Source organism: Peromyscus leucopus, chromosome 15, assembly GCF_004664715.2.
Source record: "Peromyscus leucopus breed LL Stock chromosome 15, UCI_PerLeu_2.1, whole genome shotgun sequence".
Taxonomy (NCBI): domain Eukaryota; kingdom Metazoa; phylum Chordata; class Mammalia; order Rodentia; family Cricetidae; genus Peromyscus; species Peromyscus leucopus.
In genome coordinates this window covers 22154738-22182008 of record NC_051076.1, presented here as the reverse complement: position 1 = coordinate 22182008, position 27271 = coordinate 22154738, and the positions used below count along the sequence as shown (strand labels likewise).

The 27271-nt window shown below is 39.7% G+C and overlaps 2 protein-coding genes across 16 annotated transcripts in view; one reads left to right on the top strand and one right to left on the bottom strand.

The window, feature by feature from the left end:
* Cep170 (centrosomal protein 170) overlaps positions 1 to 20631 on the bottom strand; it is a 102108-nt gene extending 81477 nt beyond the window's left edge. For all 10 annotated transcript variants that reach the window (XM_028865507.2, XM_028865510.2, XM_028865511.2 and 7 more), the window contains exon 1: positions 20549 to 20631. The gene's annotated coding sequence lies outside the window, so the exon portion shown is untranslated. The remainder of the gene's footprint in view (positions 1 to 20548) is intronic.
* Positions 20632 to 21311: 680 nt separating this feature from the next.
* Sdccag8 (SHH signaling and ciliogenesis regulator SDCCAG8) overlaps positions 21312 to 27271 on the top strand; it is a 204989-nt gene continuing 199029 nt past the window's right edge. For 2 of the 6 annotated variants that reach the window (XR_003734112.2, XM_028865525.2), the window contains exon 1: positions 21519 to 21700. Coding sequence is in view for 3 of the 6 variants with exons in the window: in XM_028865525.2 (XP_028721358.1) it covers positions 21634 to 21700 (67 nt within the window). In the remaining 3 variants the exon portion in view is untranslated. Of the gene's footprint in view, positions 21701 to 27271 lie in introns of all 6 variants that reach the window. The other 4 variants (XM_028865520.1, XR_005092993.1, XR_005092992.1 and 1 more) reach the window with 4 other exon arrangements.

The window sequence follows — 27271 nt, the reverse complement described above, 5'->3', positions numbered from 1 at the left end:
CAGGGAGAGGTATATGGGAGGGTTTGGAAGGAGGAAGGAAAGGGAGAAATGTAATCATTCTAATCTCAAAAATTAATAAAAGTAAAATAAATGATAAAAAGAATCCATACTTTAAAAATAAAATACTCTAAACTCAATTTCAGTAGAACACACTCTCTCTCAAGATTGGGGCAGAAAACATATACAGACTGAAAGGATACATCAGTAAATCAAGTAGAGTAAGTTCATTGAAAAACTCAACAAGCATGACAAACTAGATTCTAGTCAAACTAACAAAAAAAGAGAGATCAAAGTCAATAAAATTTCAAATGAAAAAGCTGTTGTTACAAGAGGCTCCAATTTTATTTAAGAGAATCATTAGGTATTTATAAAATGTACATCTGAAATACTCAGGAAAACCAGAAGAATTAGATAAAATCCTAAACACACATGAGTTGGCCAAGTTAAATCATCACACATTGAGAGTGATTTTGAACAGAGTTCTGAAACTTCCACCTTGCCCTCTCAAGTGCTAAGATGACAGGCATGTACTACCACACTGGGACTAAGCCCAGGACCTTCTACATGCTAGGAAAGCACTCAACTCAAAGAGCTACATCCCCTTCCTATGCTGAACTTTTCCAAAAAGACTATAGCACAGGCTGCAATACTAAGAACTGACAAATGGATCAACACAGGAAACTACTAGCAGAGTGAAGACATAAGTCCAGGAACAAAAGAAAACCTTTGCCAGTTATACTCAGAGCAGAAGAGTAATATCTAGAAAATACAAAGAACTGCAAAAAATTAAACACCAAAAGAACAAATCTTCCAATCAGGAAATGAATAATGAACTGAACAGAAAGTTGTAGAAAGAAAAATGGCCAATAAACATTTTTTAAATGTTCAGCTGTCAGTTTGGTCATCAGAGAAAAGCAAATTAAAATGACTTTTCAGATTCTATCTCACTCTAGTCAGAAAGACTGATTAAGAACACAAATAAATGCTGGCAAGAATATGAGGAAAGCCAAAACCTTACTTAGTGATGATGACAGTATAAACTAATATAGCCACTAAAATCAGTATGGTTTTCTAGAAAAATAAAAATAAAAATACCATATGGCTCAGCTACATCACTCCTAGGTACATACTCAAAGGACTTTCAAGTTTAGCCCCAGAGATACTTGTGTATTCATTTTTACTGCTGCACTATTATATTAACAATCAACTAGGATGTGAAGCCAGCCTAGGTGTCCACTAACAGATGTGGTACATGTCTACAATGTAATCTTATTCACCATAAAAAAAATAAAGCCATGTCATTCACAAGAAAATGAATATAGCTGGAAATTACTATATTAAAGAGAAAGTAAGCCAGGCGGTAGTGGCACACACCTTTAATCCCAGCACTTGGGAGCAGAGCCAGGCAGGCATCTGTGAGTTCAAGGCCAGTCTGGTCTACAGAGTGAGATCTAGGACAGGCACCAAAACTACACAGAGAAACCCTGTCTTGAAACTCCCCCCCTAAAATAAAATAAAATAAAATAAAATAAAATAAAATAAAATAAAAATTTTAAAAAGAGAGAAAGTAACCCAGACTCAGAAAGAAAAACACCATATTTGCTGTCATATGTGGATTCTAGATTTTAATTTTGTTAGTGTCCATGTGGCACATGAGACTGGGAGAAGGACTATGAAGGGGAGAGGAGTTTGGGGTAGGAGGAAAAACAGGTTACTAAAGTATATGTTAAAAATGTGGAATGGGATCTAGGAGGTAGAGAAAGAGAAAGTGCGGGGGTTAGGTGAGGGGAATAAAGGAAGATCAATGAAAAAAAGTATATATGAAAATGCCAGAGGGAAACCCATTACCATATTGTTATTAAAAAAATTTTAAATGCTGCTTATAGTTACATGTAATTCAAATTGAGAACTGATGTCAAGAGGGGTCTGAGTGAAGTAAATTATTATAATGGAGTTTTGAGATGGACAATAGCATTGCCACTAGGATGAGTAAACAATGGGTTTACTTTCTCTCTTTTTTAAAATTTTTATTTTATTTTATTATATTTTTGGGGGGTTTTTCAAGACAGGGTTTCTCTGTGTAGATGAACTAGGAAATAGTGTATTGTGCAATCCATGCCAAAAAACTGACGTCTTTACAATACATACCTAGTGTATAATTGATGCATGCAATTACTTGAGCTAAGTCACATGTTAAGGATAGTCCATCCTTATGCTCTGGAAATCAGCTGCTGATTCATCACCAGATGGCTTTACATGGAATAATGTTCATCTTACCCTACAATTTCTGCTCTTGCAGAGAAATAAATAGCAGGTTATCAGTCTTCAGAGCAGAAAGGGCTTTTCTCTAACCTTTTTATTTTAATAAAGTATTATCATTTATCATGTGACAACTTTTTTTCAGTTATTAGGAGGTAGGAGAGACAATGACCTCTAAGGACCACTGACTCCCTGTTTGCAGAGCATATATGTTTTTTTCCCTAATAAAACAAATGAAAATTTAAAGAGGAAAAAGTGATAAATTTTACCTTCCAAACTTGTCTTTTGACCACCAGTAAAACTCATAATTAAATAAATGTAGTAAGCCACGGCATGAACTAGCTCATAAGACTTTATAACTCGTACTACGTCACTCTCCCCCATCATGTCAAACACTTCAAAGAAACATGAAAAACTTTAACTAAAGGCACACACTTCTGGCCCTGAGCTCAGGGTCTAACAGAAAATATATTTGAAACTCTTTGATTCTGATGTCATGTATTTGAAAATGGAAGAAATGGCTATAGCTAGATTTCACATATGGACAAAGGATCAAACAAAATGCCACTCAGGTTTCAAAAGCAAATAGACACAATTTTCTGTGATCCTGTAATATAAGAGAATAGCACTGTTTAACCATTTACCATGTACTGGACATTTTTCTAGGAATTTTATATGTAAGAAATGAACACATATTAGTATAAATATATTGTCTTAACAAAATCCTGGTTTTCTTGAAAATGAACGCAAATATTATACATCAATTCCCAAGAATACTTCAGCATTACAGATATTTGAAAAAATTAATACATTTTCTTCATTTCCAAGTTCTAAATATTACAGCTATAAGGGGGAAAGTGGAGAATCAAGACAGAAAAAATACCTAATCTTATAGAAGCAAAGATAAACAAATAGCTAACTAAACTAAAGCAGTCTCTCTGACAGTAGACAAGGAAACAAAGAAAACAACCCAAACAGAAAAGGATGATGTAGCAGTTTAGGGTGGTACTCTTTTGGCTGGACGCTCAGAGGATGACGTAGTTCTGGGAAGTAACATAGACATACAATATTGAAAATTTCAACTCTGCTGTATAATTAACTTAAGCTGGGACAGATAATGAAAAATACTCTTGGGAAAACTTCATTTACTTTAAACTCCACCCTCATTTGTACAGTCCCTCACAAAAAAATAAATCTGCAGCTGTGCTGTTTTTGGATTCCTACCAAGATACTGACTCCACACTCATGTGAAAAACTCAGCAGTAAGAATAGTTTTTGCAAAAAATTGCTCTCATATTCATGATGATTTTGGAATAAATGCTCCAAATTTTACCTTTATTATCTGCCAAGTAAATCAAGGATTCTTCTTTAAAAGCAATTAAAATAACTATAGACCAAGAACAAACGTAATCTATAACTTATATTTGAAATAGCATTAATATTAAAAGGTCCTACTTTCCAATAAAAATTATGATGGCATTCTAAGTATTGAGCCTTATGATGTATCTAACTTCAGTATATATTTTCAAAAGAAAACGTCAATTTGATAATAAAAGCTAGCAACTTAATAAACTTCCTTCCTAAAATCACTTTTATTAAATCCTCAATGTCCTGCTAGAAAAATGCTACACCTTTGCATGACCGAGGTATTAAAAGTTCTTTCCAAGAACTCTGTGCTAGCTTACGAAAAACGTAAAGTTTTTTTTTTTTTTAGAACCATCTAACATTTGTTAAACAGGTGGTTAGTGGCTACTATAGTTACTCAGCTCCACAAACAGAAATCACATGCTTATTTATATGAAGGAGGGCTTCAGTTATGTATTTTTTTTTATCTATAATAGCAATATGGATAAGTTGATAATTTATGTAGAAAAGGAAATTTAGTCCTAACCAAAGGAGCAGAAAGAGCTTTGTGCTTTCATTTCCAAAGGTAGCAGCAAAGAATTTACAAATAAATTAGTAAATTAGAAAACAAATGAACTCTTATCTATTTCAGCTAAATTCTGAATCATCTATTAGTCTGTTCTTTCATAGACTAGACTGTATTCTTTTGGCTCTCCACCTTAAGGTGATTAGGCTCATCATTATCCAAGTCCATGAGGTACCTATTTAAGAATTCACTGAAAACAGTACAATGTGATCATTTCTGAGAAGGTACAATAGAGATTTTGTTAAAAGGGATAATCCCCAAACACAGTCAGCACAAAATACATGGCTGTATTATTTCACTTGGACATCAACTTCCATAATTTTGAGGCAGAAAACAGCTTAAGTAGATCAATGATTACTGGTATCAATAGTCAATACATAGCAAATAATGTAAGTGTTCATGGGCCAATAAACAAACAAAAGATGGTACACACAAATTTTAAAAGGAAGAGAATTCTGATGCCTGCTATGGTACAGATCAACTTCAAGGGCAATATGCTAAGTAAAATAAGCCATTCACAAAAAGGTAAGCACTATGTGATTTCAACTATAAGGGGTACTTTCAGTAGCAGAAATTTTAAAGAGAGAGTAGTAGTTGTCAGGGCCTGGGGATGGGAATCACTGAAGGAGTTACTGGTTAATAGTTCTATATTTCAGTTTTATGGATGAAGGGTGGTGATGGTTGGTTAGTATAGTGTATTATTAGACTTAAATGCTTAAGATGGCAAATGGTATGAAATACGTCTCTTATAATTTTTAATTGGGGAAATGTTACTTTCCCCCATTTCTCGTGTGTGTGGTGTCGATGTGAGTGCACATGGGTGCACATACATGTAGTGGCCTGATGTTAGTACTGGGAATCATCTTCAATTGCTCTTCTACCTTATTTATTGAAGTGGGGTCTGAAATTTAAACCAAGAGTTCACCAATATGGCTACTTTTGTAATCCCGCTTCCAGAGCTTGAATTACAAGCAGACTTGCAGGGTTTTAGGACTCTGAACTCCATTCCTCATGCTTGCTCAGTTAAATGCATTTTAAATCAGTGAAGTGATGGGGATGACGTTCTGTATGCTGTAAATATGTGTTGTTCTGATTGGTTGATAAATAAAGCTGTCTGGCCAATGGTGAGGTAGAATAAGGTTAGGCAGGACATTCTAACTGGAGAGAGAAAGGAAGCAAAAAGACAGAGCAGGGAGATACTGCTAGCCACCACCAGGAGAAACAAGATGTAAAGATACTGGTAAGACACAAGCCACATGGCAAAATATAGATTTATAGAAATGGGTTAATTTAAGATATAAGAATTAGCTAGCAAGAAGCCTGCCATGGCCATAGTTTAAAAATAATGTAAGTCTGAGTGTGTTTATTTGGGTCTGAGCAGCTGTGGGGCCACAGGACCCACCCAGCATGACACAGGAAAACTTTCAGTTACAAATGGCACCAAAACGTGGGGCAAGTTTCCACCTAAAACCTGCAAAAGCTTTAAAAAAAAAAAGATTATAAAACAGAGCTAAAAACAGCTTCCTACTTGTGTCTCTCAGGCAAACCGTGAGCTACAGTATGGCGGGTTCACAGGGGTGTGTGGGCTTGAATGCAGCTTGGTGGATTCCCGCTGCAGTACACAGAGGCATCTCCAAGCTGCACAGTATGCTGCATGGTGGATATAGCTTTTGCTAGTACAGACAAAAAAAAGGGGGCGGGGCGCTTTAATGGAGGCATAGACCCAATGTTTCGTAGGGTTGGTGGTATGCATGGCTCTCAGAGCTGGCAGTAAATGCACCACTGCCATGTTGAAAAGTTGAGGTGGGAGGAGTCAGCAGCCAAGGTTGCCGCTTCTCTGTCCTAACCACTCTGCAGTTTAAAGCAATAGATTCACAATACAGATTCAGATGAAATGAACCCTAAACAGTTTACAATGCATGTAAAAATGTACGTAGGCTTGTAAAAAAGAAGAAAAGGGGGCTAGACAGTTAAATAAAGAGTTTTAAAAAATAAAGTCTTTAAAGAGAGAGTTAAAATAATATAAAAAATAAGCCACATAAAGATGGAAATCACACACAGAGTCTGGATTATATTGTCTTTGGGATTTTTAACTGCAGAAAAACATTGATTATAAAGGCTGCTAAGTTAAACCAATATGTGTATTTTAAAGATATCTTGATTTTAAAATCTATGTCTAAGTGGTGTATTTTCCTTTGTATCTCCTGTCCCTACATTCCCTCCTTAAGGTGGTCGAGAACTCGTTGTAGCCCTGCAGACGGAGCAACTGACGCACAATGTAGATACGTTGCTTTGGAAAAAGAGGTTCTGCTTTTGTTTCCACAGAAGACGATAACCTATGGATTACTTCCAAGCTAATATGGTTTGATCAAGGAAGACCCCCTGAGAAGTCTCCAGATGTTGCAACATCCAGAACAGCTTCAAGGCAACTGGCTCAGACAATGAAGTCTCACAGACTATTCCAGTCAGGACTTGACCATAATTCTTAATTTTCTCAGTATCCCCCTAAGACTACCAGCGTCCTCTATCAGGAGGAAGTAGCCTAGAAAACTATGCCCACCTTCCCAAAAATGTATTATGGATGTTTGTCTTTGTTTAGGTTGTTGGTTACAAATTGTTATTGGTCATAGTCAATATCTTTCTAAAGAAAAAAAGGGGATATGATATAGATATGATAGGATGAAAGGGTAGATTATTGAATCTACTTTTAAAATACAACTTGTTTAAAAATGTTTTACATTGCTATGGATTTTAGTTTATTGATACAAATTTAGAGTTGATTTTGTTATACTATGTATGTATTTCTACTCTTGTTTAAGGTATTATGTTTATATAACTCATTTAAATTGTAATGGATAATTAAGAAATATAGATTAATAATTAGTCATCCATGATAATCAAACTTTTAGTCATGTTAGTTAAGTTTTCTAGGTATAATTTGATATAATTCAATTAGGTAGATAATCTACAAACACTTCAAAGACCTATAGAATATGGCATTTAAACTATTTTAAAAATTTAGACTTTCTGGACAATGAGACACGTCTGCTCCGGCAGCACCAATTTACTTCAGAGAGAAAGATAGGCATCAAAGAAACTCCATATGGAGTTTATCTTCTTCTTGGCAAAAATAGCCATTTGGGCAGGAAACTGTTCTTGCCTGGACTGCTTGACAAAATGTTGTATCGACTGGACACGCAGGACCCAGAGGAAGGTGACCACTGAACTTTGCAAGGTGAGATGGTCCTTCAGGTTCCTGCTTCACAGAAGAAACTGCCAGACATTCTACAGAACACAGGAAGAAGTGACTGAGAGACTCTAGACCTGTCGGCTGAAGATGGATGCCCCAACATTGCAGAGGAACTTTGGATGACTGTCCAGGCAGACAGCTGTCTCTGTCATTCTAAATTTTTGGAAGTTGCTTACAATGCTCTTCCTGTTTACTTAGATGATATTGTATCCTTCTGAGGTCTTTGATATAGTTGAAGACTAGATAGTTAAAATTTTCCTTGGTTATGATAAAAGATAAATTAGATATGAAACTTTAGACTCACAAATATAGGATAAATTATTTTCTTTAATTTTGCCAAATACAAATAGACTAGATATTGTAACTGTAATTCTTGCTTGATAACTGTTTTGTTATACGTAATTTTACTATGATAAAGTTAAAAACCTTCCTTTTAAATAGAATGAAAAGGGGAAATGATGATGATATTGTTCTGTATGCTGTGAATATGTGTTGCTCAGATTGGTTGATAAATAAAGCTGTCTGGCCAATGGTGAGGCAGAATAAGGTTAGGTGGGACATTCTAACTGGAGAGAGAGAAAGGAAAAAGATAGAGCAGGGAGATACTGCTAGCCACCACCAGGAGAAACAAGATGTAAAGATACTGGTAAGCCACAAGCCACGTGGCAGAATATAGATTTATAGAAATGGGTTAATTTAAGATATAAGAGTTAGCTAGCAAGAAGCCTGCCATGGCCATAGTTTAAAAATAATATAAGCCTGAGTGTGCTTACTTGGGTCCAAGTGGCTGCGGGACCATGGGGCCGCAGGACTGGGTGGGACACAGGAAACCTTTCAGCTACAGTGAGCCATTTCCTTAGCCCCAAAATTAATAATTTTTACAACAATTATTGTTAGGAAATAATATACTAACCCTGGATGAATTCATGTCAACCCTACCACCAATTAAACAAAACTCTTTACCTTCCAAGAAATGGACTTCAACCCCACCTTTCTTTCCTCCTGTCCAACCCCTTTCTCTTTTTCTTATTTCAATCTCTATGTACTGCTACATAGCATGCATATCTTTCAATTGCTTTGACTTTCTGCTATAGTTTAAATAAAGGTATTTGTTTTAGTTCGGATCTTAACTACCCTCCAACAGTCTCATGTGTCTGAATATTGTCTGCAAAAGTTCATGAAAACTTTTGAGGCATGGGGCATAGATGGCAAAGGCCACTAAGGCTTTTGAGAGAATTTTTTCCTCTATGATCTAGCTCTCTGCTTTCAAATATGCCAACTCATGAAAAAGCCATACCCTAAGCTCCTGTTACCATGAGCCAGGCCATTTCAGCTACCAGGCCTATGATAGGACTATACCTTGTAAAACTGAGAAGAAAAACAGAAAGTACAATCTTCCCTTCTTTATTTTAGGTAGTTGGACACAGCAATGAGAGAAAAAAAAAAAAAAAACTAATATAGTATCCCTTTCAAAATTCATGTTGAAAGTACATCCTCAATGCAACTGAGAGATGTGGCCTTTGGGAGGGAAAAGAATCAGTACTCATATAAAAGACAGAAGTTGAGGGAGGATCCTCTTGCCCATCTATCCATTGCATACTTAAATGATGCTATCTCTAAGGAAAAGACATTCAGCAGGTATTTAACCTACTAGAACTTAGTTAATAGCTTTTGGAGTTTTCACAACTATGAGTTCATCTTATCAAACATGTAATTTATTTATAATTTATGTAAATAGTTTTTTTAATTGTAAACATTACAATGGACATTTCTAATCTCTATGGAAATCATTGTTTCCTTTGGTTTGAAAGAACTGTATTAGCTCCAATGCAAATACAAATGCAGAATTCTAAAACTCATACTAATTTTAAAGTGAAATTTCTTCCCTCACCCCCAGGTCTATATAAAAATTTTGTAATTTTTTCCAACTTGATAAAAATATTTAAATAAAAAAATTAGTCATAAAGTCTACTCCCAAGATAGAATCACGCCAAGTTAAATAATAGACAATATGTTAACAGAGATAATAATGGCTGCTGCGTTATCAAAGTGTTTGCTTTTTGACTCAACACTTTTAGAACTTTCTACAATGTATAAGAATTACCTTTAAATCTGTAAAAGAATAAAAAAAACAGTAAGTAGCCTTCACTTTGCAATGTGTTAGTTGTACAATGAGAAAGACTTCTCTTGAGCAACCACAGCAAATCTCTCTGAGTTTCAAGGCCACACTGGGAACAGAACCAGGCATGGTGGCACACACCTTTAATCTCAGGACTTGAGATCTCATGTCTTTGGTTGGGAAGGCCACATGCCTTTAATCCCATGAAGTGATGGCAGGAAGCAGAAAGGTATATAAGGCGTGAGGACCAGGAACTAGAAGCTTTTTAGCAGCAGTTCAGCTGAGATCCATTCAGGTGAGGACTCAGAGGCTTTCAGTCTGAGGAAGCAAGATCAGCTGAGGAGCTGGCGAGGCAAGGTTGTCTGTCGCTTGTTCTGTTTCTCTGATGTTTCAGCATTTACCCCATTATCTGGCTCTGGATTTTTTTAATTAATAAGACAGTTTAGCAATTTGTCTTACATGCGATATCATTTTATTTAAAGCACTGGAAGTTTTAATTGCCCTTGGATACCAAGGGGATGACTGCATTTGTGTGTGCTTGTCTGCTTTGTGATCCATAGGACCAAAGACAGGGGCAACTCATATACTAAGCAAAGTCTACCACTAAGCTATACCCTCAGCTCCTGTATTTTTAAATCATATATTCCCACTGTCTCATGATGCTTACCCCAGAAAGCTTTCTATTTCCAATGTGTTTTCCACCAAATTGAGTATTTTATATTTTATGCCTTTCCTCTCAAGTAGGTTCTCTTCCCTTTTCCTTGAATTTGCTCAGATCAGTTTTCTAGCTCTGCCTGGAGTATAAGACCTCTATTTAGGTTTTACGGTTTGATTTGCTAACCTTTATTCCATGTAACATGTAACAAGCCTTTACCCAGCAGACCATCTAACAGAATAAGGTTAGTTTGGAGGGGATTAGTTGAGGGTTGGAGAAAGTGTTAGCTCAAAGCTTGCTTGTTCTTTTCTTCTTCTCCCTGGCATCATGCCCCTTTCTCTACACCACAAGAATGCTATAAAATGGTATGCCAAACTGTTCAATGAGACAGAACCCACGAGAGGTGAATAGTATTTCTACAGAATCAATGAAAAGTATTTTTTTACTTCAACTTCTGTGTTTCCTCACATCCAACAATAATGAGGTGGCATCCTACTTGAGGTTATAAGGAAAGAGATATCTGTGATTAAACGTTTTTTTATTTTATTTTTGATTTTTCGAGACAGGGTTTCTCTGTGTAGCTTTGCGCCTTTCCTGGAACTCACTTGGTAGCCCAGGCTGGCCTCGAACTCACAGAGATCCACCTGGCTCTGCCTCCGGAGTGCTGGGATTAAAGGCGTGCGCCACCACCGCCCGGCTTAAACGTTTATTTTTATTTATTTATTTATTTTTTTTGCTGCAAGCAGCATGAAAATGTAATGGAATTCATCTACTATCACAAAAGCTACTACTCGGAAAAGCCATGGCTTAAGAAGTCTTGGTGATATTTTAGCTTTTGTATATATATTAGCTAATTCATTCCTGCAATGATTTCCTTGTATGCTATGTATGCTTCCAAGAACTCCTAACAGTGTATTTTATCTGAAATACCTATCAAGCATGCAAGGCCAAATGCTCTCTTGAATTAAGGTAAAATAGCTCAGACCCTCTTTTCTCATACAGTCTTAGTGGTATTTATACACATTATAGACTCCTAACATTTACCTAACCACTTCAAGGACTGTAGTCTGAGCACATAAATTACCTTTTTCAGATATATTAACCAATTTTAGCTCTTAGTTGACCTCCTCCTTTACCACTCCCCTTTTGGGTTGTAAAAGAAAGCCTGACAGTCACTGCCTGAGGAAAAATCTTGTCTGCCTTTATGATCCTGTAAGAATTCAAGCCTGGTGACCTTGCTTTAGCTAGAGCACTGCTATTACATGAGTATATAGCTGTAAACCTCAGAGACTTAAGAGGATTTTTTGAGGATTTTGACTGGAGAACTAGATGGAGAACTAGAAGAATGAGATGGAAGATGAGGAAGAGCCAGATGGGGAAGAACAAGAGGAGAAAGACCAAGATGGGGCAGAACTAAGATGAGAGAATTTAGAATGTAAAGGAGACAGCAGATAAAGGTAGAGAGAAATGAGGCAAGAAAGGAGCTAGGCATGGGAGAAGAACTGAAGCTGTGCAGACAGAATTTTATCCCAGAGGAATAAAGTAGATGGACAAAGGAGCTTGGTATACTTAGATTCTTTTCCTGAAAATAATTCCCGCCATTCGTATGTAGCTTCTCTTCTGGGCCCCTGGGGAGAAGTTATTAAGACTGGTCCTTATTAATATTTGAGATTTTTTTTATAATAAGCCTCTGAGAAAGTAGCCTATCATTACTAACTCAACATACCCGATGAAACCGAATTTCTGAGATAAAGTAATAGACTCAATATCACACAACTAGTAACACTTCGGCACCACCTGATCAATCCTCACCTAACAGAACACCACTGCCAATCCCCCTAAAATCAGCAGTGCCCTATTTGTGAACAAACTCTGTTCAAGGATACAGGCAGCTAATTTACAGGAAGAAGGATTGCCAGTGTCCTAATTAATAAGTGAGAATGGAGAGAGGTCTATTAAAGTTATTTGTTCAGAGACCACTAGTGAGAGGGTACTTTATTTCTTAAGCTCTATTCAAGTGATTAAGCATGCCACAGTAATCAAATACTCTTACCTTCAAACTTCCTTTCTTCCCTTGGCTTCTGGGGCATCACACACTTGTAATCTTCTCATATCTCTGACAGCATTTCAATCTTTCCTGATGTTAATAATGTTCCAATGTAGGAGCATGAAGGGTCCCAACATGTTGGGCCTCTTGGCATCTTAATTAATTTCCTACCTAAGTGATCTCTTCCAGTATACTAGTGGTAGTTAAATTATATATATATATATATATATATATATATATATATATATTCCTCTCCTCAGAATCTGTGTCTTATATATCCCATTACCTACTTGACATGTTCACTGAAATGTTCAATAAAGATTCATAACTTTACATGCCCAGCTCTTGATTCTGTAAAGCCAGACACGGACAACTTTCATTACTACCATCACAGTTATTCTAAACAAAGTTAGTCTAGATCACTCCAATTACTTCTTAGTTCATCTTATTCCCATACTCGCTCCCCTCTAGCTACTCTCTATAAAACAGGACAATCCTTTCAAAGCCCTCAATAAATTCCCACGGCACTTAAATAACATCAACCAATAAAAGCACTCTCCAATCTTAATTCCTCCTACTCTTCCCTCCTCTCACTCACCTCAGTCATAGTGGTCTCTTTGTTCTCAAAGTCACTTACCCCATTCCTTGAGAACCACACTGCATATGAGAGTATTCTCTACCCAGAAACCTACGGGCCTTTTTTTGCCTACCTAAACTGCAATGGTAAATACCTGGGGTAGGGTGGGTGATGGGCACTGTTTCTGAAGACTGACTTCTCAAACATTCAGAAATTACAGCATTCAAGACACAGTGTGTAGTGAGGCTTTCTTTCTTATCAAAAATGGAAGGAGGGTTCAGAATATTTGTATTTGTTTGAATTGAGGGGTACATAAAATATAATAAAGTTACTTAATTGCATCTTAGTAAGGGTAATTCTTTATTTACAAACCAGGGGTAAGAAGGAATTTACAAACCATCAATTAAAAAATCAACCATTTTTATGTAGACACCTTGAAAATTGAAAAAGGAAAGTCGACCACCACTCACTTTCTTTAATTTTGATAATTTTATTCAGAATCCTTTGCCTTTCCTTTCTGTCAAATGGCGGTATGTTCTGTCAATGCTATTTTTCTATTCTGATCTAGTTTCCATGCTTAATTGTGCAGCTACAGTCTAAATGCAGTTGTATAACTGTTGTCCTCATTTCCAGCCATGCAGTCTCAAGTCCTGTCACATTCTTAACAATAGCAATACCTTTCTTGGTTCCGGTGAACTCTTTTCATAATATCTTTCCTTACTCAGCTTTATTATCATATACTATTATCCACAGCCTCCAAACTCCTAGTTTCATCTAGCTCCTCTGTTACTCAGGGAAATAAGAAAACAAACCAAAACTATGCAAATAATTTTCATTACCTCTGTATCACTTCGCCACCCCCAGCATATTTTATGTGGCATTGATTCTATTTATAAATCTGGATGGCTTTATCCTTGGCTATGACAAGAACATAGACAGGAAGGATTATGACAATAGAGATATGGCTTATTAAATTTATAAATGCCCAAAAGCCAGGAAGGGAAGCTAATCCCTTAGATGACAAGACAGAATCAAGACTCAAGAAAATCTCAACAGATTTTTAACTATAGGCACATTAAGACAGATAAAATTTAGTAGCAGGTAAGGGTAAATCATTTCTTCAGAAATATCACCTACGTTATAAATGGAATATGTGAGACCTAGGTAAATCTAAGGATGTTTATATAGACTCCATCAGTTATTTTAAAACATTTTAAAAAACAAACTGAGAACCCTAAGGCTCCTGATTTTCTAATGGTTAAAAACACTAGAACAAAACAAAACCCACAACTAATATCAAAGAGAACAATATTAACAATCTCAGTTCCTATGAAAGAACCTTAATATTAGAAAAGCAGAAGTATAGAATTTCACTCTGAATTACAAGATGGTAACTTTTAAGAACCATATGATGCCCCTTCCTCCCCATCTCTCAGAAATTAGAAAAACATTACTGTTGTTAAAGATATGACACAACTCAGACTGGAAACAAAAGTGCATGGCTTTAAATAAGCCATCGGTCACTAGACTGCACAGCCAGACCATAACTGCAGAATGATATGGAAATTAAACTGGAAAACAAGCATGGACTCAACTGTCTCAAATCAGTTGGTAGAGACAAGAAAGATGGAGGAAGCCGTGTAATATGAAGTTGCGAATGGTAATTTTGAAAAAATTTTAGAGAAAAGTCTTACTGTTACTGTTCTTAAGACAGAGCTACAACTAACAGAAAGTAGTCAGATAGGAAAACCAGCACTAGAGTTTGGGCTTTTTTATACCTTGGTATGGTTGACTATCACTTCCATTCAATTTCTCCCCCATCCCTTTGTCCTCACTGCCTATTCTCCATCTCCAGTATTCCAACTCTTCCAACTCACATGTGTTCTACTATCTTCCCTGTCCCCTAAAGAATCTTGTTTTCCTCTCATGGGCTCCTTTCTAGTGCCCTAGGTTCGTTCGTTTCTCTCTCTCTCTCTCTCTCTCTCTCTCTCTCTCTCTCTCTCTCTCTCTCTCTCTGTGTGTGTGTGTGTGTGTGAGAGAGAGAGAGAAACCAGAGAGACAAAGAGAGAGAGAGAGAGAGAGAAACCAGAGAGACAAAGATAGAGATCAAAATATATTATGTACTTGTATAAAAATGTCATAACAAAAGCCATTATTATAATTAATAAATGCGCTTATATAAAAACAGTAAAAATTATAATAGGGCTCATCTGAATTTATCTTTTGCTCTCCCAGAAGAAAGACAGTTACTGTCCCAATTGATCTTATTTTGCCCCTCCAGCCTATTCTCTCCAGAGTCCCTTTTCCACAATATCTTGAATTGTAGGAACACTGAGCCCTGTTGTCTTACACGTTCTGAAAGGATCCTAGGCTGCTCTCCTAAAAAGGAGCAATCATCTCCTAAAAGGAACTGAACTGTCCCTTCAAGCAACATTGATTTCTTGGTGCCAACAGGACACAGCAGAACTAGATAATGATCTATCAGATCAGTGTGGCTAATACTGTTTGATTATGAATATCCCTGGCCCCCACTTTGCCTTTATCTTATATAATTCCAGAGCTACTTTAGTCTTCATCCAGAAGACAGGAGTTAGTATGCTGATTCTCTTGTGCCTTGCTAGTGTAGCCACACTGAAAAAATTCCTTTCTGGTTTTACCTTACTCCTCTCTACTCCCCATGCAGCAGATGGCTCAATCTGGGTTAGTTGGGACCTCTTCTGGCCTAGGACTCTGGTAACAATCTTTCATTAAACTTTCTGAAAGTTAACTGGGCTTCCTTTCAAGTCCAGGGAAGAGTTCATGGAGAAGCTGGATCTCAAGAATATTAGCAATGTGTGGGCACATTTGGTGATATTTTATTTGTACTGAAATGTGATTTTATTTGTATGTTAATAAATAAAGTTGCCTGGGGGTCAGAGCTAATAGCAAGCCATAGCAGAAGCTGGGCGGTGGTGGTGCATGCCTTTAATCTCAGCACTTCGGAGGCAGATCTCTGTGTTCAAGGATACAGCCAGCATGGAGACACATGCCTTTAATCTCAATACCAACCAAAGAAGACCTAGAGGTCTGTATAAACAAGCAGTGACGAGGAGGTCATGTGGTTGGGTTTACAACCAATGAGAAGGCAGAACAGAAAGTCAATAAAAAGACAGATACACAGGAAGTAGGTCTCTTTCTGAAGGGAAGGACAGCAGTGGCAACGAAGGGTGAGAAAGGGTTTTTAGCTCTTAGCTATCGCTCTGACCTCTTGGGCTTTCAACTCTGCATTTGGCTCTGTTTCTATTTTAATAAGACGGTTACATCTACAGGCATACTGTACAGAAGACTTGTATAACGCTTCTAACTCTAGCATTTTATTAATGACAGTAAGGGAATAAGTATCATCATTAAACTTACAAAGAAAGATGAGTCAAAAGAATTTTGACTTTGGTCAAAAAGACAAAGGTTTGGTTAAAGACTCAATAATTCTGTAATGTGTGTCATAGAAAATTATTAACTAATTCTGTGCTTTGAGTTTTATCAAATTTGTAAAAGAGCTTATTAAAATTTTTATGTCTTTTACCTGCATGTACAGATACTTACCATGTGTGTTCCTGGTGTCAAGTCCAGAAGAGGGTGACTGACTCCCTAGAACTGGAGTAACAGGCTGTTGTGAGCTACCACATGGATGTTGGGAACTAAACCTGGGTTTTCTACAAGAGCAGCTAGTGGTCATGACTGCTGAGCCATTTCTCCAACCCTTAGTTTTTCAACTTTAAATGTGTCACATGATACCCTGATAAAGAAAATGTTGCAAAAACTGCCATTTAGTAGGTGTTCCATGCAATGTAGGTATTCTTCACTTTCTCAATAATACCATGCCCCCAAAGAGAAATGGTTTCTACAGCACTTATTAGTAGTGCACTAAAATGGTTCCTTGTTCTCTGCCATGTCTCACTTGGTTTTCAGTTCTATGCGACGCTTGGGATTCTTTTCTACTTCTATTCAGTTGCCATTTGTATATAAGTAATTTAGATGACATTAGCACTCCTCCAGTTAGTTTCTTTTATGCTTTTGTTTCACATGTAAATGGGTTTCATACATTTTGGCTGTTACTTTGCCTTAAAAAAGTACATATCCTGTTGCACAATCATTTCAACCAAACCAGTTAATATAACCAGTTTAATCAATCACAGATGTTTTCCTATTCTTTTTATACCACAAAAAAGTGAACTCATTACTGAACACATCCCTCATAAAACACTAGAGCAAATAAATCAAAGCTCACTTTGCCATGAGTAATTACTAGAAATCTTCATTGTTAAGGAAAAGTAAATGAGAAAAAATGGTCTGAGGCATTTACTCCACTAAACATGACCCTCTTTTTTGTGTGAAAGAGATCAGTGTTTAATGCTTTATTAATTAGCTACTCATCAAACATTGGTGGTATAGAGCTAATTCAGAATAACTTACAGCTATACAGGTATTTTACAACTTACCATCACCTATCATATTCTTACTAGACTAGTACACTACTTGACAACCTGATGTTTAAGACAGAAGAAAAAAGTCATGATGTATTAAATAGTAAAAATATTTATCAGGAACAGAATTTTGTTGAGTGAATAAACCATACAGGGTCTGGTTAAAGGACTTGCCGGGCAAACAAGACCAGACAGGGTTCAGATCACCAGAACCTATGTAAATGCTGAGTGGGTATGGAGACCTGTGTAGGAAGGTACATTAGTCTCAAAAGGTAATGATGGGGGATCCCTGGAACAAGCTGGCTAGTGACATATCCATAAGCTCTGGGTTCAACAGAGACACCCTGACTCAAAATGAGCAATGTAGAAAAGCATTTTAACCTCAGGTCTCCATGTGCACAGACACATGCATGCCCTGACACGTGTAAACACACCGACATACATGCAAACAACCACACAACCAACCACACACACACACACACACACACACACACACACACACACACAAATGTAAAGCCATACAAATAAGAAGCTCAAATATAGAGCTTTTATCACCAGAAGAGCAATATCTGATTACTAGCAGATGCAGTAATACGCTTTGAGTTTTGATCCCCAACCACAGTAAATAAAAAGAAATGAGAAAGTGAAAAAAGTTACTAAGTACAGAATTTTAAAAAACACCTGATACCTGCATTAGCATGCAGAACTAATATTAAAGTTCACAATGCAGATTTCATTATTCTAATGCTAAAATAAGAAACATGAAGATTCCACACATGTATTCCACACAAAATAATTTTAGGATACCATGAAATTTATTAGTAAAATATATTTAAAATTTTATTGAATAAAATTCACACATGGAATCTAATTATGAATTTTTTAAAAACTGGCTGAAACCTAAGCCTGACATATTGGCTTTTTATCCCAGCACTCAAGAAGCAGAGGCAGGTGGACCTTTGAGTTTGAAGCCAGCCTATCTACACAGCAAGTTCTAGAACAGCCAGAGCTACACAGAGAAACCTCGTCTCTAAAAAACCAACTAACAAAGCTGGGTAGTGGTGGCACACACCTTTGATCCTAGTACTTGGGGAGGCAGAGGCAGGTGGATCTCTGAGTTCTAGGCCAGTCTGAACTACATACAGAGTGAGTTTCTGGACAGCCATGGTTACTTAGAGAAACCTGTCTTGAGCCCACCCCCCAAAACAAACAAAAAAATTGGCTGAAATTTAATACATTCTAAAAATAACATTGTTTGAACAGAATGAAAGAACAAAAGTATTTTAATAAAACCTCCATTTTATAGCAAAATAAGCCTCCCAAAATATGTTATCAAAAGGTAAGTTCTACTGTAAGCCGAGAAGAACATGATTCACTAATTAAAGAAAAACAAACATCACTAAGTTCTTGTGTGTACTTTTTATTTGTAACACAGGTTATAGAGTTATAGAGTTGACCACACTATACAGTATTACTGAAAGTCAGGACATACTTCGTTATTAAGTAGGGAAGCCAGTCTGTTTTTACAAAAAGCACATGTTAAAGACATTTTCCCTTAGTCTATAAAACTCAAGCTCCACTTCAGTATAATTAATAATTTATAACACAACACGAGGAGTAAATTAATACAATTGTTGAGAATCGCGTTTAAAAAAGAAAAAAAGAGCACTTAGGAGCATGTAGGAAATGTTCTATATATTTGTGCAGGGCAGGGGACTTGGGCACACAGAAGAGAGCACACTGCAGTAGAGATCCTGCTTTTATTCAGCTCTGCCTTCCATCGCTTTGAGGAGGCAGACAAGGCAGCCCACTTTGCCAGTGTTAGTATCTTCTTAGCTTCTGTTAGGCCCGCTTAAGACTCCCGTTTTGGTACACCAAAGTTTTGTAGTACTTACAAAAGGAAAAATGAAAAGCATCCCTGGTTTTATTGTTTTAAAACTGTGACAAAAAAAAAAAAAAACCCAAAAACCCTTGCTATTTCTCAGTGCTGAATTTCTTGGTCTCTGAAGGCTAAGTACATAGGACTATATCCATAAAGATTTAGGTTCTGTCTTTATAATGTAACTCACATTATCCCTCCACCTGCCCCTCATCCTGCTTCATCCTATCATCTGCTTGTTTTAAGCAGAAAGGTTGGCATAGCACTGCAAATACCATGCCCTTAAGATTCAAATCATTTTAAAGGATGCATTTTCAACTAAATGTATTGTCTGCATCAACAAATTCCTCTCCAACGGTTGAAATTTCATCAACAGAATAAAAACCAATCAATTTCAGAATCTGAAATATACCCGGCCTATTTTTTGTTTTGTTTGCTTTAAACGTATCCTAATGTATTCCCTTAGGAAGATGAACGCATTACCCACCCAGTGGAAAAAATAATTCTGCTGGTTCATTTCCCCGCTAAACAACAGCTTCGCTCTTAGGCCCTACCTAGCCCAGCCTTCATTGTCACCTAGTAATTTGTATTGATCACCTTGGCAGGCTTGGACTCTAGCAGGTACAGCCCGTCTTCTTTATATTTTGGGCAAAAAGAACAACAAAAACCAGTAAAACTACTCAAGACCATAAAACAGAGATCATATGACTTAGGACACATTTCCTCGTCTTTCCCTTCCGTGTCAACGCAGCTGCTATTTCTCCCCCTTGAGTAAAATGGAAGGGGAACAGATCCAAACCCTACAACTGAATCTTGGGACAATGAAGCCGACAGGAAGCCGCTCGCTCCTCCCGCGGGGGGTTTACTACCCAGCCCGGGGCGACGCGGGGAGCAGTGGCGCGCGGGGCAGCCTGCCTGACAGCACGTCTTCCACGCCCTCCCGCGACACCACCCGAAGGCTCGTCGTCGTCGTCCGACCTCCCCACCGCCACCCGCCCCACACCCCCCGAAACCAAACCCTACAAAAGGGATGGGCGCCCTGCAAAACTCGGTCCCTAGCGGCGGCCGAGCAGCCATTCCCTCGACGCTCCGCCCGCAGCGGCGGCTGCACAAAGCCCGGGAGGCAGCTGGAGAAGACCGGGGAGCACGGGAGGGAAGCCGGCCCGGGGCGTCGGGCCGCGGTCCGTGGGGGAGGGGAGAAGGGAGGGGAGGGCGGCGGCCGCGCGGGGCGTCCGGGCAGCGCCCCTCGGCCTCCAGGCTCGCACTGCACCCCGCCGCGGGCCGCGCCCCGACCCCGGCCGCAGGAACCGAGGAGGGCGAGGCTGTGCAGAACCCCCCGGGCCGCGCCGACCCCGAGCGCATCACTTACCCCTCACCGCGGAGAGGGACCGGACCGGGAGGCGGGGCGCGGCGCGTCCCGTCAGTCTCTGCCACGCTGTCCTCCACCCCCCACCCCGTCGCCGTTGTCGTCGTCCTCGCCGCCGCCGCCGCCGCCGCGGTGGAGCTCCGGCCCCCTCGGTTCCGCTGGGCAATAACGTTATTCCACACACGCCCCACACATAGCGGGAACGGCAGTGAGCGGCGGCTCAGTGCGCAGGCGCCCCGCAAAGGGCAACCAGCCAGGTCCTCTCCCTCCTCCGGCCGGGGCCCAGCGATGCCTCACTGCGCAGGCGCCAGACCCAGACAATGAAAGGGGGCTTTGAGGAGGGGGTCTCACCCACACGCTCTCTCAGCCGCCCACTGCGCAGGCGTGCCCTCAAGACCCGCTGGAACAATGGAGAGCTGCCTGGCTGGAGGAGGACCGCAACCAACCAGGACTACGATTCCCAGCGGGCAGTGCGCCAACTCCACGCGGAGGGCGGGGCGCTGGGCATGCTAGGAGTTGTAGTGTCCGCCGCCCTCACAGTCCGGCTGCTGGGAAGATGTACGGCTTCGTTTTCTAGGGAAAAACAATTTTGACGGAAATCCTAACTCAAACAGAGTTTACAGTCAATCCTTGAGAGGGCTCATTTTGCAGAGCCTAGGCCTTCACCGGGCCCCTCCTGTCAGCGGGTCGATCCAGGTGGCTGGAGGACGGCAAGACAGCAGGACTAACCCAAACTGGGCAGAAGGGAAAGGGCGCGGCCTGCCAGCCCGTCTCTTGGCAACGGGCTCAGGCCGCTAAACTGCCGGAGTGGCGTCCCCGAGCGCATAGCCCTCTGGGAATCGTAGTGTAGCTGGAAGGCTTATAGGACTCTCGAGGGTGCAGGCTTTGAGCCTGCGAACTACAACTCCCGACGATCATCATGAGGGCCAGGGGGTAGGAAAAGCCCCCAGGAGCTCGGTCCGGGGTTCCTGGCTCCCTAGTGACAGCAGCGACAGGAAGCAGGCAGGCATTCCCCAACCCCCAGCGCTAGGCCTGTTCCTGGAGGGGTGCACTGGACACTTTCCCGCATAACTCCCATCTCTGACCCCATGGCGAAGTCCCCAGGGAACTCTACCCTGGAGGACAGTCTGGGGCAATACCAGCGGAGTCTCCGGGGTGAGTTGCTCCGAATCTCAGTGCCTAGCTCCAGGGTACCCTGGGCAGTAGTGGGTGGTTTTCCTAACACTTTCATTGAGCACCAGCCAGGCCGTGGAGGAAGAAGACGGATGTTGCTCTGATCTTAAGGATGAAATAGTTTGGTTTTGGTTGTAGGGTTAAGCAGCGTTGTTACCTCTGTTCTTATGATAACCTGACCCATCAGGGTACTTACCTACATCTTGATTTAGGTGTGTGTCAACTAGTACCATTACAAACTTGTGGACATCTCTATGCCAATTTTACCCTGTTGCCATACTTTGCTGTTTAATCCCATACATTTCTCATTCACAATGTTTTACACATTCAAATTCTGGTTTAGTATACTGAATCTTACTTATGAGACCAGAAACATAACTTTAATAGTTATTTGAAATAATATGATACTTGTTGATCTACATTATTTTCATATAGCAAAACATTTAAAACTTTATCTTACTAACGTTCCCAATTTTACATGTCAAGAAATCAAAGCCCAGAGACACCGAGTTGTAGGTCCAAATCCACACAGTTGGTTAGTGGCAAAGGCAGGTATTGAATTCAGGCCTATCCACCTTCAAAACCTATGTCTTTCTTATTAATCAAGTCATAATTACTATAATTGAAGCCCTATTTAGTTAAGTCACGTTTTCTGAGCAAAGTACCAGAGGAATGATTATTTGGCCAGGTGGTGTCTATACTTATATTTAGCTCTGTCATCTTGAAAACAGATATAACCTCTGGAAACTTGAGACTTTGCTATATCGAAGTTGTAGTGTTAATTACACCATGATTATTGTGGGGAACAAATGAACAAAATAAACTATGAACATAACACGGTGATTTTTTTTTTTTAGACCTTAAAAAAGTGTTCATCCATAGCAAAAAAGTGTTAGGGGCTGGGAATGTGACTCAGTATTAGAATGCTTGTCTGGCATGTGGAAAGGAAGGGAGAAGAGAGGGCATGTCATAAATGTGAGACATAGAAAGTAAAAAATTCACTAAAGACTTGATTCTATTGGTTGTGACGCACCTTTTCCTAGTCTGCATCTTTATAACCCCATAGGTTATGGCCAACAGTTAAAATATTTGAATCATGGATAACCTGATTTAATCAGCAAATAATAATTGGATGCCCGAGTTGGGTTGCTGATACGAGGGCATGGATTGGCAGTGAGTCCCTGTCGCTGTGGAGTCTTTGGGCTAGTGAGAAAGACAATAAGCAACACAGTTGCAGGTTGCTGTGTTTTCAAATGAGACTGACAACCAATGTCTGACACATAAAAACTTTACGTGTTAGCCACTGACATTGGCTTCCTTCAAGATTTAAAGTTCTTTTGAGTAGCCTGGAAAGTTGGTTTCCTCATGACTCTTGACTTTGTAGGCCTATTGTTAATCATCTGTATCAATTGATGGTGTTAAAGATTGTCAGCATCCTCAGTGTTCAAACTATGGAATGAAGGAATTAAATGTGGTCTTCTGCCTATGGATATTTCAAGAGTTGTTGAATACCCAAGTAACTGCTTCTACCTCTTTATTTGGGATCAAGAAAGATACTATAAATGGTTGTAATTTTTTTAGATTGATAAATTTTTCCGATTTTTTTTGTTGTTTCATTTAGTACTTCTGTGATATAATTTTAGGCCTTTATTTAACCACTGGGGGACTATTTAATATTAATCATTTTGATGTAGTCATGTGGTTGATCTGACTGGGACAAAGGGAATGTAGAAATGACAGATACAAGTAACATCCAGCTGGGATGGAATGGGCCATGAGCTCAGATAGAGAAACAGCAACCATGGTCTGGAAACTCAGCAGGAATAGGGGGTTTCTATAGGGGAGCAGTATGGGATTGTAGTCATCTGGGATGAGGAAGCTGTGGTCTGTACTTCCTGTGTGTACTGGTGTTAGCTAAAGGTCAGCTGTATCCCTACTTTGACCAGGGGAAGACTACTGATTCTCCAGAGCCTGACCTGGGGAAGGCCTTGTCATTCCGATGTGTCTGAGACATTGGAATCTTTGACATGCCTGTGCTCATGTCTAAAGTACACAGTCACTCAAGATTTCATCTGCTCCCCATGCTTTGAGGGGTGATTTAATATTAAGCATTTTGACATAGTTAAGGGGCTAATTTCAAACTAATTTTATAGAAATGGTTACTTGGCTTGATGGAGTAGCACTTGGACAAGGTCCTGAGTTCAATCCCCAGCACCATAAAAAAATAAATCTTGTAGTAATAGTGTAGTAGTACTGCTATTGCTTCCAGTAATTATAGCATGAAGTTCTAATTAAAATAAATTTAAAATTTATAATTAATGTGACAGCCACTTAAGGTGAAAACTTTTCATCAATGGCAAATGTGAGGTATAGAAAAAAAGGTGAACATTTAAAAACAATTAAGCCATAATTTTAGCAGTGATTCAAGAAATGGAACTTGATTTTTCTCCTGGTTTTCAGGATGTACTGCTTATTGATTTAATGACTCCTTACTTGTATTAGCATATACAATAATATTTAGAAGGAAACAAAACAGGAGTATCCCTGAACTTGAGTAGAGTCAAATATCAATTACCACTTTCAGAGAGAAAAATTCCCTTTCAAGTAAACTTTTGTTTCTGAATAATCAAACTGTGTTGAATATGACGTCATTTGTTATTTCAAGAGTGCCCAATATTTAAGAGTTGTGGTATAAAATGTCTTTCCTAGTTCATGCATACTGGAAGACTAGTAAAGTAATGGTCTTTTATTCCTATTTATTCCTGAGACTTTAGAACAAGTGTACATTCACTAATTGGTAGTATCTCTTCATTTTTATGAAATAGCCATACGAACATTTAAGTTTCCAGCATAGTCAAAGTGAGCGTATCGTTGGTGTCCTGGAACCACAAAGCTCAATCTAGGACTAGAAGGATTTTGAAGGCCTCTTGGCAGTGTGGCTCGGTGTCCATTTACTTTAGGTAGGCATCAGTCAAAGTACACAGTGGCTGAGAGACTTATTTGTAACTAGGGAATATAGCAAATGCATCTGCTTCCTCTGTTATAGCCGCCACAAAATGATGGGCTTGAACACTTGGTCTGCAGTTGGTGGCACTGTTTTGGGAAGCTGCAGAATGTTTGGGAGAGTCCTAGCATCACTCCATTATTTATCCAATAGCTTATGTTCCCCAGTTATTCCTTACTTTGGGTTGCCTGTGCCCTCGGTGAGAAACTGGGGAGGGTTCTGTGTGGCACACACCTGGCAATCCTATTACTTGGGAGGTTGGAGCAGGAGGCTGAGCTCTTTGCTTCTCGCTTGGCTGCAGTGTGAGCAAGCTGAGAGTTCCTACCACCAGAAACTGAGAGGCGACTCTGTGCCACACCAGCCAGGATACATAGGGACCTTTGTGAGTCAAAACTCCATCTCAGGTTGCTTCCGTGAGGTGTTCAGTAATGAGAAAGGTAACCAATATAGCCTTCATTTACATTTTGTGCATTGCTCAGGGGTAGCCCTGCAGTAGAGCAGTAGAGCCTAGTGAGTCAAGGGTCAGTTTAACCCCCACCATTGAAATAAACGAGGAAACAATTTCAGTGCATAATGGAATGAGGACATGAGATGAAATAAGTAGTTTATAGCCAAGAACGTGGAAGGAAGTCAGAGTTACAGTCAACCTGGGAAGTTTTGGGTGTTACACATCTGCGCATTCTGTTCCAGTATTAAAGAGGAGGGAGACCGCAAGGTAATGTGGTGTCTGTCCCTACCAACGGAGCCAGGCTGTGCTCCTGGTACACAGTGGGGTGTGGATGCAGTTGAGTGGCGGCATCGTTCTCACCTAAGCAGATAACTCCTAGCCACCCAAATTTGGCTGAGTGGGCATACTGTTCAAACAAGCTTGTCTTTGACAGGAACACAATCTTTCTCTTTTATATACATTCTGTATGCAATTCTCCCCTTTCCCTTCAGAACATTGGTATTTCAGCCTCCAGATGCACTCGGAGGAGACTATGACAGAGGCAGGAGAGAATGTGTGACTAGGAGCCAGATCACTGAACTTCCTGTCACTTTGCCGATTAACATTTGTGTGACCTGGGACAAGTTCATAAGTTGGATTTGGATTTCTGTTTCCTTGTCTGCAAGTTAGAAGCTTGAACTAGATGTGAGGACTGTTGCCTGTGGGAGCCAAGACGACAAAGGGTGTCGAGGACACATACTAGGGAAGGGTCGGTGTGTGGTCAGACTCTGTGCCCTGTGTTTTTCATGTTCTTCCTGGCTTCCTTCTCCCCCGCGTCTCCCTTCTGCTCTTTCTCGAAGAAGCAAGCCGAGCATAAGCACGTCTGAGAGCCTAGTGTGCCCTCTGTCACCTGGAGTGCTGGTGACCTTTTCCCTGCTCTGAAGACTGTGCTCATGTCTTAGGAAACTGGAAGGAAGGAGGTGAAGAGGTGCATTGGAAGTGAGGGGGGCTGTGGCGGGAACACCAATCTTGAGGACGGTCCCTTTCTTCGTGTTTGATGTAGGCGGAGAAAACTGGACAGAATGTTGATGGAGGATGTTTTGCTTGGATGTAGGGAAGAATTCACATCTGCAGGAGGGTTGTGTAACAACACTGCTAACTGAGAGGTTTGCCTGTGTGCCAGCGAGCAGTGATGTCATCAGGACCTTTGGCTCACTTAAGAACACGTTTATCTGCAGGGAAAGTTTTCTCTTTTTCTCAGATTTACTCATAAAACGTACATTTCTTCTTTTCTATTTCCATAAATATTTTTCTGATTTTTTTTTATTCTTTGCCATGTGTTATTTGTATTTATATGTCTGTAGGTACACACATACACACACACACGTACTCGTACACCTTGGGGGGATGTAAAAATAATTATGAGTGTTTTTGTTTACATACTCACTTTGTTTTTAGTGGCTCCTTTGTTTTTGGTTTGTCTGTTTTGTTTTTTTTTTACTAGAACAAAAATCAGTAAGCAAGGCATGGTGAAATATGCCTGTCATTCCAGTGCTGAGGAGGCTGGAGGAGCTCTAGTTTAAGGCTACCCTGGGTAGTTGAAAACAAAGAAACAAATAAAATCTTTAAAGATTTGTACTTCAGTGACATTACCAGCCCATGGCCAAGTTTTCCTGTGAGTCCAGAGGTAACGACAGTAACCTGCAGTGCACTCTGCACACATCTGGGCAGCCTGGACCATGATGGAGTTCATTAATCCCACCGGGAGGTTTGGAGGAGTAGGCCTAGAGCAGACACTGCAGCGTCAGGCCCTAGCCTTGCAATAAAGTGGGCTAAATACAAAATTTGATCTCTTTATTACGATAGAAATCTGAAAGACTCCTACATTGACGGTGGTGGCCTCTGGTTATACCCTGCTCTACTAGTGCTAAGAACGGTGTGCTGAGCTGCCCATTCCATCAAAAGGCTGTTGCCTTTGCAGTATAACAGTGTGGTGGATGTGGTGGCTGGGACACTGACAGTAGGACTAGCGTCTCAAGGCTGAGCAGGAGCAATCTTGCTTCGTTGATCTCAACCAGGGTCCATTTGTCTGGCAAGCAACCATTTAGTAATGTCTACAGAC